The following is a 19,429-nucleotide window of genomic DNA, read 5'->3' on the forward strand; positions in this document are numbered from 1 at the left end:
AACTTCTAATAGGAAATAGGGTTCATAAATACAAATTTCTTAGTTCTACATACCCAATTCAAGAGTTTATAATCTTATAATCTATATCTGGGAACATTTTTAAAAAGACTACTATTATAAAAATTGTGGTAATTTTTATAATGTCACTTACCTGATCAACATTACTACTGAAGTAAGGGTTGGTAGGTTCAAGGTATAAATATTATGTACTTGGTATTGAGAGAGTCAGTTCCTAGGCAGGTTGATAAGAAGTCCGGGTGTCCCCAAGGAGAGAAGGGTCTGGATTCTCAAGGAGGAGGAAAGGGCAAACTTTTTTTCTCTCTACAATCTTTAGGCTTATATAAAAAATGTATCCTGCTTGAGGACAGTCTCTGGAAAAAAACCTTCTGGCTAATCCTGTTATCTTAAAATGTAAATTATGGGAGTGGGTCTAGTGAGGTCTTTAGAACTTCCAGACATTCTTTTGATTCACTGTAATAAGTAGTTAAAAAGTATATAACAACTCCATTGCTAACACTAGTAAGGGGGGACTCTTTCTGCCCCCTTCTGATGTCTATGTCAGAAGCTTTCTCTATCCCTTTTATACTTTAATAAAACTTTATTACACAAAAGCTTTGAGTGATCAAGCCTAGTCTCTGGCCTCTGATTGAATTCTCCTCCTCCAGAGCCCAAGAATCTCTGTCTTTGGTGGTTCAGTAACACGTGCATTACTTTGTATACATATGTAAAATGAGTTCATGTGAAGGATATACTGCATCAAAATAGCACTCTATAAAATCAACAGGAATATCTCACATGCACCATTTGCAGAGAGGAGTGAAGGTTAAAATTCTGTAATCACAACAGAACAGAACTGGCTCTATCTAGACCTGCCGCCTACCTATGAAGGGTGTGAGTATTACTCTAATGGGACATTACAGTCTCCTGGGTGGTCACCAGTGTCCTCACCATGATTCCCTATCAGCTATGACAACAGAATGTGTAATTGCAGTCAAAGGGTTGAAGCCAAGCTCCTAATTTTGGAATCACCAAATACATGTAAAAATGAATCATCACAGAGAAGAATATTTTTCATACCCAGTAATTAATATTATAGGGTAGTTAGTAAGTGGCAAGAACTGGGGTAGTGGATTCTAGGGTAATAGTGATCACTGAAATGGCTAGTCTACACTGAACAGTGAAGATAACTTGGATATTTGGATTATCCCACTTGTTCTGGGAAGTGCAAGATCACACAAGATGACGTCACTTCAGAGGTTAAGGACATACCCTTCTTCCTGGGATGTACTAGTTATACCTTATACCTAGTTATAACCTATATGATTTCCATTAGTCTACAAACATTTGTGTAAAAGTGTGAAACATAATATCCATGAGAAGAAAGTTAGGGTGAACTACTTCCGATTTCCCTCCTGGGATGAAGATTATAATAAATATGTATGTACTCAACCATGCAGTTGCATACAAACACATGTGAATTTTGTCTTTTTAAACTGCATTACCTTTAATATGCCCACTTTGCGTGGATGTGCATGTGCATTCAGTCCTGTCTGACTCTTTGCTACCCCGTGGACTGTAGCCTGCCAGGCTCCTCTGTCCATGGGATTTTCCAGGCAAAATTACTGGAGCGGGTTGCCATTTCCTCCTCTGGGGGATCTTCCTGACCCAGGGATTGAACTTGTGTCTCTTGAGTCTCCTGCATTGGTAGGTGGGTTCTTTACCAACTGTCCATTTCAAATCTTCCTTAATTGGGTGGTGGTTTGTGCCTTCTCACATTTTTGAGGGAATTTTCTAGAAGTTTTCCACTATCAGCTTGGCATTTGATTATGCAGCTTGAAGGGGTTTCAGTGTCTTTAAGTGATTTCTAATATTTCAAAAATCCTAAGTAAATTCTTTTATTTCGTAAAAGATCTCACTGCTAACGCAAAGGCTCCCAGTCTGAAGTTATCAGACCTCTTAGGAGACCACAGTTATAATGTAGATATTTTTATGGTCAACTAAAACAGCTCTTTTGTTGTACAAAGTCTTTAAAAATGATACTGAAGAAACTATAACAGCCATAAAATGAATATCAAGGAGATTCTGTCCTTTATGCTATTTCATAGAGAGAGGAGTTTTTAGACACAAAGAGCAATATAAACAAACACACGAGACAATAAACACGTCATGGTTGGGAGTGCTATGCTCTGCGCCCTTCTACGTGCCAGCACTCCCCAGTGCTAAGATGTCCATGTGTAACACTGTCATCAAGTCTTCACCAGCTATATGAAGTTATATTTTATCACAAAATCAATATTTTTGAAAAATAAATCTAAGATTGCATTAGTTTAGCAGGGTTCAGAAAAGAAGGAGGTTTTTTTCCTAGGCCCTTATTTGATTTTCACTCCTATAACTGAAAATATTTGATCCCCAGAGGCACAGTATGAAGTCAGGAGTGGAGTCAGAAGCAGTATTACCTACCGTAGTACCTCCAGCCAGTGTTAAGGGAAGCATAATGCAAGTTCAATGCAATACGCTATGGCTCTAAACACTTCTTGTCTAATACTGAAGTAAATAGCATAGTTGTGCTATCCAACTCAAAAACCCCTACTGTAGCACAAATGGACAAACATGAAAATAGTTACTGTTGCCATCAGGATTTTTGGAAGGGGATTTCAAGCTACTTTTATGGAAGGGGATTTCTCCTGTCACCTGACGGCAACAGTAACTATTTACTGAACTGCGCACAGTCTCAGGGAGTTCCTAACATACTGTACTGGTGTCTAATATCAGGGATCCTCCACGTTCAGAAGAGTGGCCACTAATCGAATTCTCAAATATGGTTTTATCTACACAGTCTGGAATGCAGCAACTAGAATACATTTTTTCCTAGTTTTTGTTTTTAAATTTATATTTTAAACAGACACAATAGAACATGCTTTCATCTGGTTTACCCCACACTGATACAATGTGTTTAATGTATAAACTTGTATCAAACTGTCTTCTTAATCTTAACACTTAGCTCTGTGTGTGTGTACATGAAATAGAAATATGTGTGAAATATATAAAATATTCAAACCATATTATCTAATACAGTTATATATATATGCACTGTAATCTCAGTAGGTACTTATAACTACAGAATCACAGAATAACTACACCATTTACTTAATTTTTAAAGCAGTGGTGAGAATAATTATATGTTATATGCATAAGTATATACGACATGTAAATATACCTCATCTCCATTTATATATACATAAATTTATATTTTAGTTATTATGATTATAGAGTGCATAATTAAGTTAGTGAGCACTGCTCAGAACTTAGTAAGTAAATAAAGATCATAGAAACTCAGCTGGGTAAAAAGTGCCTTATGACTCCTCATTAAGTAAATGTGTTTACCTTCCATTTATTATGAAGAGGTTTTCTGAAAAGTAAATTGATGTTTATTTTTTGTTTAATGATTACATGATATAGTTCACTTTGTTGAAAACTCTGATATGCTGATATGAAAGTATTGGTACGGATTTAGGAACAAGAGTAATGAATGATTAGATAGAGAAGAAAAAATCTTTGGAAGAAAAAAATTAAAAAAGAAGACAGGACTTTCAAAAGCATTTAAAGAATGATTACCTACCAGTTCTACTCGTCCGAAACCTCCAACTCCAAGGGTGTCAATGATGTTGAAATCAGACAGCTTCAGGTTGGCGAAGAAAGCAGCTTCAGCTTCGTATCTGGAGTTTTTGATGCGAAAAAATGGAAATTTCTTAGAGGTGCAAACACGAGTACCACGTACAACTGTACCAGAATGACATGACTGTGAGACAGGGTTTACCTGCTTAAATTCCATCTTGCTTTTAGAGTCTGCGTTTTCTCATACTCATAATTTTTTTTTTTTTGGTCCCAGTTGTGCAGAATACCTAGATTTGAGCTTCTATTTTCAAAGTAGAAAAATACAAAGTACCCACTGCATGCCAGTCATGTGACTGATAAATCCAGTTATCAAATCAGAGTTACATCTCGGTGCTTTTCTACGCGTCTTCTTATGAGCACAGATTGTTTGTGTTGTTCTCTTTTGGTTTTGTTTTGGATTGTTTGGTTTTGCTTGGCTTTGTTTTTGCAGTTCAGTTTTTGGATGGCAGTTTCTCATTAGGTTCCCTTATCCACAGGCTGGCAGTGGCTCCTATTAATAATTATTAAAAGTGGCAAGATCATTGAGGTCTCTGGAGTGCAGTCACAGCCAGGTTTTATGAAAACAGATCCAAACAGCTGAGGACTGATGTGGAAATATCTGAAATGGATGGTTTCAGAAGCATATTCACATTCCTAAAAAGTGTCTTCCCTTCGTTTGTAATTACCCACTGACTCTCAGCTAGTAATCCCAGTGTCTTTAGGCTTGCCAGTTTCTTATATGAGTGGTGTGGAGGAGCACAGAGTAGCCTTCAAAAGTCTAACTCTTCAGACAGGCAAATTGGACACATGCAAGTGGCCAAAATAAGTGTCTCCTGATGAGACAAGTGAATATGAGCTGCTTAAAATATCTCCTTGTTAAAAGGCTCTACTATTTTTAGAAAGGGCAGGAAGGCATAAAGATGATCCTCCCACTCACTAAAGTCAGGTCAGGGAGTAATTCAGCTGTCTCAAAAATAAAGTATTTGAATAGCTATGTGTAATCCATGACCTTCAACCAGGCAGTACCTGATTCAGTAGTATGCTATAAATAGACATGATGAACGTGCCTGAAATAAGGATACTAAGACAGCTTGTTTACGTCGGGTTTTGGAAAGAATCATCCACGGGCATGTTTGGTGTTAAGCTGTGCTAACATGTTAGCTATTCCATTATGATCAAACACAAATCCAGACTCCCCACTTAGGAGAAATGCGAAATAGCTTTCTAGGTGAGCTTTCAACAGTTTCCAGTTTACGAGGACAGTTCTCGTTTTTCACACATCAATTCTTGAAAGACTCTTGAGAAGGTAAAAATAACATTGCTTCTCCTTATTAGCTGATTATGGGAAATCAACTCCTTCCAGTACACCTCTATAAATAAGACTGCTAGTCAATCTGAATGCTATTTGTAGACTTATCTCATTAACTACACAATCAAGAGATCAACATAATTCTTCAGGAGATGGTTTACTAGAATGGAACATAAGCAACAAATGTGCATTTCTAGCATTCCAACTGGGTCCCTGCTTTTGGAAAATTAAAGCTCCATCCCATTTAAAGGGTCAGTGGCACAGTTCACTCCAACAGGTGTCTAAAAGGGACATCTGTTGGGATCAGACCCAATGACAGTGTTTGTATGTGTTCAAGCATTTCCTGGCAGTCAAACTCTTAATGACTTTTTTTTGAATAATATTCCATGTGCTTGCTGGATTTAGAAATTTCAGATACTAAGGGAGTAAACTGTTTCAGACTACTCTGACACCATTTTATATATTTACAATATGGTGTTATTACTTAAGCTCTTGCAATGTCCCCCACCCACCCACCGACCCACATCCTTATATTTGAGCTTTGGAAAATTGGTCTGGAAATATCCAAACAAGTCATCTTCAGCCATTTGCTGCACATCAGAACTTCCTGAGCATCTTTTAGAAACCACTTAATAGGGGTCCCACCACAGGGCTAGTAAATCAGCAATGTCTGGAAGAAGTATCATATTATCTATACACTTTTACAGCTCCCTGGCTGACTCTCTGGGTGATTCTGATGAACAGTTAAGGGTTGAGAACAATAGTGCTAACCCCTCTGAAAGTCTCAGGAGGTTCCAGAAGCCAGATAATTCTGGGTTGGATTAAATTGATCCAAGAAAATCAGTAATTTTCCAATGAGTCTGGAGTGTGATGCATTCATGGCAAGAGTACTGTGGACTCTTATCACTTGGTCTTGACTCCTATCCCTGTTGTACTAGAACAATAGGAATGAAAAATAGCCTTGTAATGGCTAACACGGTTTTAAAAAAATGCATTGATAAAGAAAGACATATACAGGATGCAAAACTTTACTAACTACTTTGCTATTATTTCTAGGTGAATTTTTAAAATACTTCCTTTAATTGGGTGATTTGTTTTGTAGTGGTTGGTGAAATACCTTTTGAAGGGGCAATTTGGTAATTGTGTGCTTAATCCTCCATTCTGTTCCCACTGGCCTCAGGTCATGATTTTTGGGGAAGACAAAGAATACAAAAACACTGTCAGAGCGCTTTCTTTTCCAAGCCAGGAAATGTTGCTTAGTATTTCATGTCTTTTTTTTCTCTTTAAGGTTACTCTTTAGGAAGTCTCTTCATCATGGAGACTCTGTACACCTTTCCTTTTTGAATAAATAGCTATGTTTTTTAACATGGAAATCACCATCTGAAGAGACCTTTGTAAAAAAGCCAAACTAGAGATGATTTAGCTTCTTTAGGTGTCTAACCACTCCAGCTCATAAGTGAAGGGATATTTTCATTCTTTCTTGTTACTTAGAAATTATTTGAAAATAATTTTAATACCTCAGTTATGTTTTACAGCCCTTACAGTTGATGATTTTGAATGACAAAGGAGACAAAATAAGTTGGCTAGGTAAATGGCTCTTGTCCTATAAAACATCTTTTGTCTAAAGGACATAAATGTGGAGCACGAGTTCGTAGCTTACTTACTACTGCAGCCTACCAGGTCCAAGGAATTAGGCCCAGATTCACTCAAATCTAAAATATATCTGTGCAAAAGTGTTTATGAGAGGGACAGTAAGGCAACCATGAATATTCCTTGGAAGGATTAAGCTGAAGCTCTAATACTTCGGCCACCTGATGCAAAGAGCCAGCTCATTGGAAAAGACCCTGATGCTCAGAAAGATTGAGGGCAGGAGGAGAATGGGACAACAGAGGATGAGATGGTTGATGGCATCATTGACTCAATGGACATGAGTTTGAGCAAATTTGGGAGCTAGTGAAGGACAGGGAAGCCTAGTGTGCTGCAGTCTATGGGGGTAGTAAAGAGTCAGGCACAACTGAGCAACTGAACAAGAGGGCATACAATTCCTGATGTTTGATTGCTTAAAATCTGGCAAGAAGTATAAAGTATATTTTCTAGTGTTCCTTAACTTAGAGGTACATATTTTTTAAAATAATACTATTATATACAGTTGACCCTTGAACAGTGCAAAGGTTAGGGGTGCTGACCCTCCAACAATCAGAAACTCATGTATAATTAACAGTGGGCCTTCCGTAGTCACAGTTTTCCCGAATCTACAGCTCCATAGCTACCAGTTCAACCAAGTGCATCATGTAGGATTTACTGCTGAAAAAAATCTGCAGATCTGAGGATCCTCACAGTTCACACTCATATTGTTCAAGGGTCAACCATATTGAATGAACAAATGAATACAAGTATATTCATTAACTTTTTAAACACAGGGTGAGAGCAATGGATTCTCTTCCTTAAAAGTGCAAACACTGACATACTCTGTGACTTCAAGGAGCTTACAAACCCTCAGAATAGGCTAACAACCTGAAAATAACTACAACAGGAGAACAAGTGTGTGGGGTGAAATAGATCATATATCATTTCTTAAACACTGGAGAAGGAAATGGCAGCCCACTCCAGTGTTCTTGCCTGGAGAATGCCAGGGACAGGGGAGCCTGATGGGCTGCCGTCTATGGGGTCGGACATGACTGAAGCGATTTAGCAGCAGCAGCAGCAGCAGCATTTCTTAAACATGCCTGACAATATGATTCACCTGGCTCTTTGATGATCAGAATCCACAAGCACTCATCTGTACAGGGTACTCTTTAAATAGTGGCATATGGAACTTGTAAGAACTGCTAGAAAGAAACAAAGTTGCCTACATTTTCACCTTCTCTCTTCATTTCTCCTTACACACCAAAGGAAGTTCTAAAAGCAATGAGATGGCCGATTCATTTTGATATTTGGCAAAACTAATACAATTATGTAAAGTTTAAAAATAAAATAAAATTTAAAAAAAAGCAATGAGAATGTAAATAAAGCTGCAGCTGTAAAGATGATGAGACATAGACACATACGCAAAATCTAGAAACAAAAATAATACTAGGATAATCTTAACCTATCTTTCTCTATCCAAAACCACATCTCTTCCAATATCACCAGCTTACACAAATCAAGAGTAAGATTCAGATGTCCTTTATTATTCACAATTTTTTTCTTGCTGTTGCCATAGGTCAATGAATCAACTCTGTCATCATTTCAAGATAACAGAATTAGGTTCTAGTCTTTATGACTGACCACTATTATTAAGAAGCAAACGTCTCTTCTTAATACCGAAAACAAAGTACAACCCGGTATAAAAATGTATGAAACTTAAAATGTTATCTTCATGTTGATACTGCAATAGCAGAAATGGCTCAGTGTTAATTTACAAAGCAAACAATAGTAGGTGCATTTTGAAAGTAAGGTCCAAGAATCCAAAGGGACGTCCAGATGGGATACAAATGCCAGTAACTAAAAGACAATGAAACAAAAGGCTAGTGTGGCCCTATTTACTCTAGCAAAATCTATAATTTAAATCTGTTTCAGAAGTCTACTCTTAAGTGTCTCCAAGGAAAATCAAATGGAATCCTAGTATATTTTAACCCACATGCAGATCAGTCACCACTGCTTGCCTGTGCTATCTCCTCTTGGGTATATTTTTATTTCCTGTTTAGTTTTATCAGACTTGGGGGAATCTATAAAATGTTTCAGTAAATACACATGAACTCTCATCTATGACTAAGTTTTTTACTCTATAACTTTTAATAGGTAAGATGAGATTCAAGGAGACAATGTCGATGCTAGACATAAAAATAATGCAAGAGCACACCCTATCCTACAAACAGAAGCTCGTGACTTGTGATTCTGGCTCTGCCGGTGACTTAGTACTTCCAAGTCATGAATTCTTCAACATTTAGGCCTTTGTAAAAGTATCAACATACACTTAAGTAAATAGGGAAAAGTTGTATAGATATAGTCAGAAACCTAGCTTACTTAAATGTTCAGATGAATGCCTAGGAATCCTTTCACTTTTTATGTGATCAAAGAACATTAATACCTATAAATAAATATTTACAGAAATAGTTAAAGGAGGTAAGAAATCTTCAAAAGTTAGCCTTAAGCACAAAATATATACCTGGTCTAGGACACATGCAAGCTATAATGTTGGCCATCTACTGAATAAACACTTATTTGGTACATAGGATTTTAGGCAATAATAATTCCTGATTTAATAAAACTTGGTGCATTAATTTTTAATCTTGAAGAGTAAATACAGATTCAGCCAGACATTAACTATATATACGGAGAAAACAGAATTGGAAACTGGACCAATAATACTTATTTAACACAGATGTGATTTGGGTTTAAACTACTGGGACTATCGCCTCATTGTGCTACATTAACATTTTGTGAATATGAACGTAGTTACTACATGTCCTATTCCCTGATTCTAAAATGTTTGTAATTAAATAAGCTTAGTCACTAAAAGAAAAATGGATAGTCCTTAAATCTATAAGCAAGTCATCAGTCATCTCTTATTAATATAATTGTTTTATTTGAAAGTCTCATTGTTAAACTAACTTTAAAAGCAGAATCTTCTGACTTCATTAGAAAACTGTGAACTATTTTATTTTTTAAGGTTTAATAGGGAGGTTTAATAACATTTCAATATTTCCTATTGAAATAACATTTTTCAAATAACATTTTTATGAAAATCTATTATTACTGTAAGTTTTGGGGAAAAAAAAACTCTTTAAACATTAGAAACCCTATTCATATACTTCTAAACAAAAAGAAATGATCTTTAATTTGTCTGGCTGTAAAGCATACAGGTATAGTCACTATCTTTTAGGAGTAGTGGCAAAAACTTGAAGAAATAAAAGTTTGAAAGTAACTTAATGAATATAAAGTATTTCATTATGTCAATTTTCTCCAGAAAGTATAATCTCTTCTTCAGGGGATTTGAGATAGCATTAGTTTGCTTTCTGTACTTTCAAAATTGTGTTTTTTTCAGAAAAGTTTTTTTTTTTTTTAAGTACTCTAGCCATGAAATAGTTCTACTTATTTTTCAAATGCATTCCCTTGAGAAGATACAGCCAACAGGAATAAACAGGAAATTACTCATATCTGCTGCCTAATAAGAATGATAGTAATGCAATTTTTTAAATTTAAGAAGCACTTTCTTCCAAGGACTCTAAAATGTCTCTCATTTAATTTATCCTTCCTGATTCTCTGTGAAGATGGGATAACAAATATTTTTACTTCTATTTTGCAACTGGGTTTCTTGCCTAGAGAATCCCAGCGACGGGGGAGCCTGGTGGGCTGCCATCTCTGGGGTCACACAGAGTCGGACACGACTGAAGTGTCTTAGCAGCAGCAGCAGCAGCAGACCAGCTGCTGATAAGTGATTGATTTCAATAATTAAGCACTAGAAGAAATGGAACTAAAAACCTTGGGCATGTTTCACATTGTAGCATATTTACACTTATTCTCTAAAATTTAATTTCATCTTAAACAAGATAGAGAATCAGACAACTTTAAAGATGCTTTTATCTCAAAGTAGTAAGATACTATCGTGGTTCAAAATCTAGATCACCGCCACTGCGAGGTCCTCTCACCCAACCTTCACATTTTAAAAAAATGAAAGAACAAAGTCCAGAGATGGTAAGTGACTTGGCCAAAGTCACAAAGGTGCGGGCATAAGTGACTGGCATTTTGACTTACTATCTGTAGTCCTTTTTACTATCTGATTCTATCATCACAGTTTTTTTTTTTTAATTCTGGTACTTGTAAAATAAAGGCAAACATATAAGTTATAAAATATATTTGAATAATATACTATTTTGTTACACATTTACATCAAGAATGTGACTCCTATCTGAGTACTGATGCCTTCTTGTCTTTGATGTGGCCTATGGGTGCGTGTGTTCTGATTAAATAAAAGGACTCAGAATGAAAGTACACTGCTGCTCAAGAGAGAAGTTTTAAAAATCCAAACATTAGAGCTGCATTTGTGAAAATGAGGAATAAGCTACCCAGCATTAGCTTGAAATATATTGACCATCATGCATTTTAGTTATTCTGTTTTTAAAGAGAGTCTGTGTAGTAATTTGAAAGGAATTTTAATTTTTCTGAAATAAGGGCCAAAGTAAATATCTATTGCCATGAAAAAAACTAGCAAGAAAGGAATTAAAGATTTTTTTCTTATTGGTGTTTGTTACTTAAACAGAGTCACTAGCCCATAATAAAGTTATTTATTTAGTTATTCAGCAATTATTATTTTTTATTTAGAGAATGCAGATACTTGCATGTAGGTATTCAAAGAAGAAAAGCATGCAGTCTCCAACATTATGCCAGAATAGTATTTCTTTCATGTAAGTGGACAGCCATCAGAGACTAGCGACCTGAGGGTTTTCTCTCATCTCCGTGCATATTAACATCCCTCCTTCTCCCTTTCCTATGTCTCAGAATCTCATTCTGAGGCTTTTGCTTATGACTATGGACTAGGGCTTCTCTGGTGGCTCAGAGGGTAAAGCATCTGCCCACAATGTGGGAGATCTAGGTTCGATCCCTGGGTGGGAAAGATCCCCTGGAGAAGGAAATGGCAACCCACTCCAGTATTCTGGCCTGGAAAACCCCATGAATGGAGAAGCCTGGTAGGCTACAGTCTATGGGGTTGCAAAGAGTCGAACACGACTAAGCGACTTCACTTTCACTTTTCACTCTTATGGACTAGGATGGTCCAGACTGGCACAGCAAAGGCCAGAAAGTTGAAGTTTAAGGGAAAGGAGGTAGGTAAAAATGATTGTTTCTGCCTTCACTGCTCCAACCCCTCTGCCTGTGGAAAGCATATCTATCCTCACTTATTGCCTCTTGTGCTCCGGAGTAAATATTCATTACAGCAGAACTTGCCTCCAATTTCCATGAAGACAGTGTTTGCCATAGATAACATTTCTAGAGAAGGGATGGGTAAAGACAGCCCAAGTTTCTCCTCAAATATGAAAATATCTTTTCTACCCCCAAATTAAGAGCTCTTTCCCTTTTCTTATCCATTATTTTTATATGGGGTTTAAATATTGAAATAAATAAGAGAAATTTTAAGCTTAGTTAAATGTCATAATTAGTCTTAATTATAATCTTTATCAAGGGATCAGTCAGAAGATTGAACTAGGATCAGAAGGATTAGGTAAGACTTAAATGAACACGGCTGCTGCTAAGTCGCTTCAGTCATGTCCGACTCTGTTTGACCCCATAGATGGCAGCCCACCAGGCTCCCTTGTTCCTGGGATTTTCCAGGCAAGAACACTGGAGTGGGTTGCCATTTCCTTCTCCAAATGAACACTAGGGGTCAGCTTTTACTTCTAAATTCAGGGCCTTTGCTATGTACCTCAATTTTCATGGCTCCCCTTTATTTCTGAACGATTCTACGTGAACTTCAGAGCAAAGAGCTTGGGGATGTGGCCATGGTCACAGCAAGCCAAAGGAAGATAAGGCAGTAAGATTCAGTGTGTAGCAAGAAGAAAATAAGACTAGAAGCCACTCTCCCTGACCTCTAGGAATACAGGAAAAGAAGTGATCAGGAGTTGGCCCAGAACCGAACCTGAGCAACACATTCTCATTTCTGTAAGATGCAGGGTTTGTGTTAGACAGGTCTATAAGTTCACTTGCAGCCTGACCATTCTGGGAAATACACATGTGACGCACAGTCTTGGTTCCCACAGCTTCTCTTTTGCCTCTTTGTGCACCAATCCTGCTCTCCAATCCCTGACTCCTGAAGCTCTCATTTCAAGAAACATTACAGAAATTTTTGTTTAAGGGAGTCTTGCTCTCAGCAAAAGTAGGCAGAAGACCCCTGACTAACCAGTTGGTCAAGATATGTCTTGATGTTCAAAATAGAACTGTTAATGCATTTCCCCATAACACTGTAATATACCAGAGATGCCCTGTAACCCAGGATTCACATCAGAATTATGGGTTGAGTTAAAAACAGACCTTGATACAATGGTAGGATTTTGGACCAGGTATTAGTATTTTAAAGTAAGGTTAATAGATGTGTCTATACAGCTCTTAATATCAAGACTAATGATCATATGTAAATTAAGATTACTAATATTAAATTTGATACATATGTGACAGACATCTATTACAAAGGGTACAAGTATCACAGGGAAATGTATCCACAGTTCTAAGCAGTTATTCTCAAGTGGTCTGGAGAATACCACCCAATCTTGACACAGGGAAAGCCTGTATGTCTTTTTCTTAGTAGAGAGAATATTAAGTGGAAAAGAAGAAAATTGAGCAAAAATTTCCCCATGTCACATAGTTCAGTAACAGTGATTATGCATTTAAGCAAATGAAGGCTCAGGGAATACCACCTATTTGTTATCAAGTCATTGCCATCTAAATGCAAAATCTGGCATTGTTCTATGCTGCAGCCAATACAACTGAATAATTAAGCAAACTATAGGGTCTGAGGCTTAAAAAAAATGATTTCCATATTTTGTTCAGATTTTCTTGGGTTTTACCTAATGACCATTGTCTGTTCCAGGAGCCCATCCATACTGTGTTTAACTACTATATGTCCTTAGATTCTCTTTGGCTCTGCTGTTTCTCAGACTTGCCTTGTTCATGATGACCTTGACAGTTTTAAGCAGTACCAGTCAGGTGTTTTGTAGAATATTTCTCAATTCTGATTTATTTGATGTTTTTCTCATGATTTCACTCAAGTTCTAAGTTTTAGGGGGTGGACCATAGAGGTCAAGTGCCATTTCCATCACATCGTGTCAAGGATATATGCTATCTATATGATTTATCACTAATGACTCAGACCTTGATCATCTGGCTCAGATAATAACTGCGTAGTATTTAACAGAGTACATACTTACAGAAACCAACAAATACAAAAGGACTGTATTACAATGTGGTCTTCTCCATAATTTTTACCTTATAAATGCATCCCCCTCAAAATGAATTAACTTTACAAAGGTATTCTACATTTCCACACTGCTAAGGTTTCTGCTCAATAATTCAGAAGTATCATCATAAAATATACTGGTTAAGATTAGCACAGATGGCTACAATATTCAAAACTAGTATCTTTCCATACATTTTTACACAAATGATAGGAGTGGAGAGATAATGGTGGAACAACTCATTATCCTCAAATCACTGCCTCTTTTTTATGTGGGTATAGAGTCATTACAGGGAGAAGGCAATGGCACTCCACTCCAGTACTCTTGCCTGGAAAATCCCATGGATGGAGGAGCCTGGTAGGCTGCAGTCCATGGGGTCGCTGAGGGTCGGACACGACTGAGCGACTTCACTTCCACTTTTCACTTTCATGCATTGGAGAGGGAAATGGCAACCCACTCCAGTGTTCTTGCCTGGAGAATCCCAGGGATGGGGGAGCCTGGTGGGCTGCCGTCTATGGGGTCGCACAGAGTCGGACACGACTGAAGTGACTTAGCAGCAGCAGCAGAGTTATTACAGTAATTGTTTCTCTGAGTATATGCCGCAGTTGTCATGGAAGTCCAGGATTAATCAAATTTCACTTTAGCTATACTGTTGGTTTAGATAAATACTGCTATGGTGGGTGGAGTAAATTGGGAGATTGGGATTGATGTATATACACTACTGCTACTATGTATAAAATAGATAACTAATGAGAACCCACTGCATTGCACAGGGAAATCTACTCAGTGCTCTGTGCTGACCTCAATGGGAAGGAAACTCAAAAGAGAGAAGATGCATGTATACCTATAGCTGACTCACTTTGCTGTACAGTAAAAACACATTGTAAAGCAACTACATTGAAATGTAATTAAAATGAAATAAATACTGCTGTAACATGTAAATGGAACTTCACTCCTGAGTTAACACATATTGGTCATATTTTGTGCTTTTCACAATGGTTTTAAAAGAGGACTACCTACATACCAACAGATTGCATAGGATACTAAGTGGTTCTTTCAATAGGAAGTTGCAGACTGTGTACCTAAAATAAAAATGATGCATTTGATGTATCTTAAGTGAAGTGAAGTTGCTCAGTTGTGTCCGACTCTTAGCAACCCCGTGGACTGTAGCCTACCAGGCTTCTCTGTCCATGGGATTCTCCAGGCAAGAATAATGGAGTAGGTGTTACCATTTCCTTTTCCAGGGGATCTTCCCAACCCAGGGATCGAACCTAGGTCTCCCGCATTGGAGGCAGATGCTTTAACCTCTGAGCCACCAGGGAACCACATGGTAAAGCTCCTTACTTGACACTTGTATAAATATAATTGAATAGCACTATATCAGTTTTATTTTTTATAGTTAATAAATAATAGTGTGAAATGAAGGAAATTGGGAGGGGCATTTAGGCCTATTATAGTTATTCTTTATACCACTTAACAGGTTCAATTCAGTTCAGTTCAGTTGCTCAGTCGTGTCTGACTCTTTGTGACCCCATGAACCACAGCATGCCAGGCCTGCCTGTCCGTCACCAACTCCCGGAGTTTACCCATACTCATGTCCATTGACTCAGTGATGCCATCCAACCATCTCATCCTCTGTCATCCCCTTCTCCTCCTGCCCTCAATCTTTCCCAGCATCAGGGTAGAGAATATTTTTTTCCATATTTGACTTTCATTTCCTTACAGATTTTCCAGGGATAGAGCTGACATCTTGGCCACATCCTATACTCAATTCTCTTTTTATGACTTCCTTTTCCTCATTGAATAAATTACTAGATTTTCTCTCAGGAGTTAGCAGCTAACCAAATTCACACAGTGTTGGTGGATTAATCTGGTCTTTTGATAAGAGAACAAGCTATACTTGTGATGAGAGCATCACTTTGACTTCCCTCTCTCTACTAGGTTTAACGATATGGGTGTTTGATGTTCACTTATCATGTTCAGAGAACAGACAGTGTCTGATTTGCCTTTTTGTAACTTTGCTGAAACGACAGCAGTGCAGAGGACAGAAAACCTTTCTTCTTCCCCTTTAGAACAGGACACTGATGACCTGAATTTAGGAACTGGTACTGTGTCTTGGCACCTGTGAGCAGGCGTCCAGCAAAGTGAACTAGAGGGAACTGGGGGATTCATGGGGTGGGGCTGCAGAGAACAGGGGGCTTTCCTTCAGGAAGCTGAGCACTCAGAGTTTCATCCTTTCTATACAACTTGTGGTATGTGGCTAGGTATATAGGAAAAACAGATGGAACCTCAGTGTAAATATATACAATATATAAAACATGAGAGAAATAATTACAAATTGAGAAAATCTATTTTTAGTAGTGCTTATTTTCACTGACTGCAAAGGAAATTTCAGTAATAATGAAATTATACTATTATGCTATTTGCATAAAGATACCACTTCAGAAAAATAATAGAAAATAGGTAATAAGGGAGACTGTGTGAGTTAGTCTGTGCGGTTTTATCTTTTAAAAAGTTAATACACTGACATTCTGGTGCCAACACATCCACTGTTACATTGATACCCATTTCAGAAACTGGATTGCTACCGGCCTTTCTTGCTGAAGTCAGTGGAGAATCAAGTCACTAGCATGGGCCACAAGATGATGTTGATGGAGTGAGTTATTCGACTTGCACAAAGTTAACTATTTTCATGTCTATAAATTGTGTTCCAGCCTATGTATGAAGCTGAAATAAGGCTCAAATCTATGTTTAATGTAAGACACAAGATTTGAAATAGTTTCAGTGAACATGATTATTAACTAGAGCGTTACTTGCTAATTAGAAAATAAAGATGTAAAAAAAAATCATCAATAAGAATTACTGCAGTTTTAAGTTTCAGGCTGCTAACGTTACACTTGCAGGCCTTGTCAAGTTTGTCCAGGACACATTTATATATACGGAGTAGAAGTCTATCCTCTCCGTCTAATCTTAATTATGACAGTTTAGAGTACTGCTGGACAATTTGTTCAGGAAGACCTATCTTAGGTGACATAACAAATGAGACCATATCTAGCATCAGATCAAGAATCTACTGACAGGTAAAAAGCTCTTCAATCATTAGTTTAAGTTTTACGGAAAGTTGTCTAAGGTGGATACTTTCTAGACCCTGGATCTTTGAAGCATACTGATAAGTGTGACCATTTCTTTAATAGTGTTAGTCGCTCAGTCATGTCCAGCTCTTTGCAACCCTCTGGACTGCAGCCCACCAGGATCCTCTGTCCATGGGATCCTCCAGGCAAGGATATTGGAGTGGTTTGCCATTTCCTCCTCCATTTCTTTAACAGTAAGACCCCAATTATCTAGCACCATCTTTTTAGAAAATGATTATCAAAGCGAGTCCCTTCTAATTACCATGTAGATTTGTCACTTTTTTTAAATAAAGGTCTTTCTTAGGTGACATAACAAATGAGATCATTTGTTTATTATGGGGGATCAATATTTCTAGGATGGATTACTTTCTTTCAAACCATTTAAAGCATAATTTAGTGAAAATAGTAGAGCATTCAGAAGATGACCCCAGACCATCATTTTATACAAGGAATTAGTGTGCTGTTACCTCTATTTAAGATAACTTTAATAAAACTTCTATAGTATTTGTTATTAGTTGCTCGATTTTTAGGTATTATCTGTTGATAGGAAGCCTATCCATCTTATCTCCCATTTCCAATCCAGACACACTCATTTTCTGCAAGCTTATAAAACCAGATAGCCAAATTTGTTATAATTGCAACTATAATATTTATACTTTTTGCAATCAGTGAGTACCTCCAGAGGCAATAAAATAAAATGATTAAACTATATGCATGCTCAGTCATGTCCAACTCTTTGTGACCCCATGGACTGTAGCCCACCAAGCTCCTCTATCCATGGGATTTTCCAGGCAAGAATACTGGAGTGAGTTGCCATTTCCTTTTTCAGGGGATCTTCCTAACTGAGGGGTCTAACCCACATTCTCCTTCATCTCCTGCATCGCAGGTGGATTCTTTACCACTGAGCCACTGGGGAAGCCTTTGGACAAATCCTAGCTCCATTATTCAGTGGCAATGACAGTTTCAATAGCCACAGGATCCCTCTGTGCCTCACTTTTCTTTCTTTGATGGACATGCTAACCAAACCAACTCCATTGAGTTATAGTAAATGAGACAATATATGAGAAAGAAAACTAAGCAATAAATAATAATAAAACGATCACTACCTCCCATGGATGTTTTATTGCATGCAAAGTGCTTTTCCTTGTTATTACTAATTGCCTGATCTTTCTGTCCATGGCTGTGTTCTAAGTTGTCTTTTTCTCCACTAGACTAGGATCTAGGTAGCAGATTAGCAATCCAACTAGAAATAAATGGTATGTTACTATATAGAGATAAAAATTAATTTAGGAACGTGCAAATATGCCATAAAGTTGATATTTTACTTCTTTTCTTTATATTCAATTTAATTACAATGATTTCATTGGTGGTTATGATGCTCCCATGAGATATTGTTAACTCTTTCTACTGCTGCTGTATAATACAATTTCATGTCTTTTGAGTATGTGAGGGTCTCCTTTTGAAATTTAATATAGCTTTTTTCAATTTTACTGAGAGTTACTCTTAGAGAATATGGAATTTATGAGTTGTCGTGTGGACGAAAGAAAAGCACAAAGCTCTCATGTTGCTTCAGAACAAGATCTTACCTTCAACTATTCCCTGAGCTTGAGAGGCAGAGCATACATCACCATGCTCTTATTCCCAGTCAAGCAATAGATACAGAGTCAGACAGTAACCATGGTAATCCAGAGCCTGGAAATGCCTGAAACCCAGTCTTGAGAGGCATTCGCAGAAAGTGTGAGGGCGTCCTTTCCGAGGACGAATCGTTGCCAAAATCAGAATTGCCAAGAAGCTGCTCAGTGACTTAACCCCACAAACAGACCCCTCTCCCATTTTCCTGGGGCTTTACTTAATATGTGTCACTTTGTAAAGTCACCTTGAGGGCAGTTCATTGGGAAACAAGACTAAGACTTGGTCAAGTTCTAGTGGCACAGAGGATCTCACGGGTTTATTAACATGCGGGTGAAACTGAGCATGCCCCATTCTGGACCAAAGAGTTGTACCTGCAAAGGTACAAAGGTTCAGAGAGGGATGGCTGAATGTCCAACCTTTTACTTGCTTGCCTTTGGTAACTAATTATAACACTCCTTTGATAAAGGCTTATTAGAGCATAATGTCTTCACCCCACTGAATAATGTTTATTAGAGGAACATTCCCAGAGGAGAGTTTTGGAGATAAAATAAATTGAAGAAAGAGAAAATTCCTTCTTTATCATTTTACTGACAAATGACAATAGAAGAAAAAAAAAGACACAAAAGATCTGTTTTCTTTTTTTTTTAGGCTCCATCAAAGCACATTTGCAACATTTCATCATGTTACATGAATTTATTAGCTATGCTTATAATATATGATACAGTTAACATCGCATGGGGCTGTTTTATGGCAGTGGAAAAATACTCATTAAAAAAGCT

General features: G+C 37.4%; 1 protein-coding gene across 12 annotated transcripts in view; it reads right to left on the bottom strand.

The window, feature by feature from the left end:
- The window catches only part of PRKG1 (protein kinase cGMP-dependent 1), a 1,415,798-nt gene that overhangs the window by 52,024 nt on the left and 1,344,345 nt on the right, over nucleotides 1-19,429 (bottom strand). For 11 of the 12 annotated variants that reach the window (XM_086379150.1, XM_086379151.1, XM_086379152.1 and 8 more), the window contains one exon: nucleotides 3,620-3,716. In XM_086379150.1, coding sequence (XP_086235276.1) covers nucleotides 3,620-3,716 — 97 coding nt within the window. Of the gene's footprint in view, nucleotides 1-3,619; nucleotides 3,717-3,817; nucleotides 6,050-19,429 lie in introns of those variants that run through there. The other variant, XM_086379160.1, reaches the window with a different exon arrangement.

Source organism: Bos grunniens, chromosome 26 (assembly GCF_055505025.1).
Source record: "Bos grunniens cultivar Pamir isolate PY7600 chromosome 26, Bosgru_T2T1.0, whole genome shotgun sequence".
NCBI lineage: Eukaryota > Metazoa > Chordata > Mammalia > Artiodactyla > Bovidae > Bos > Bos grunniens.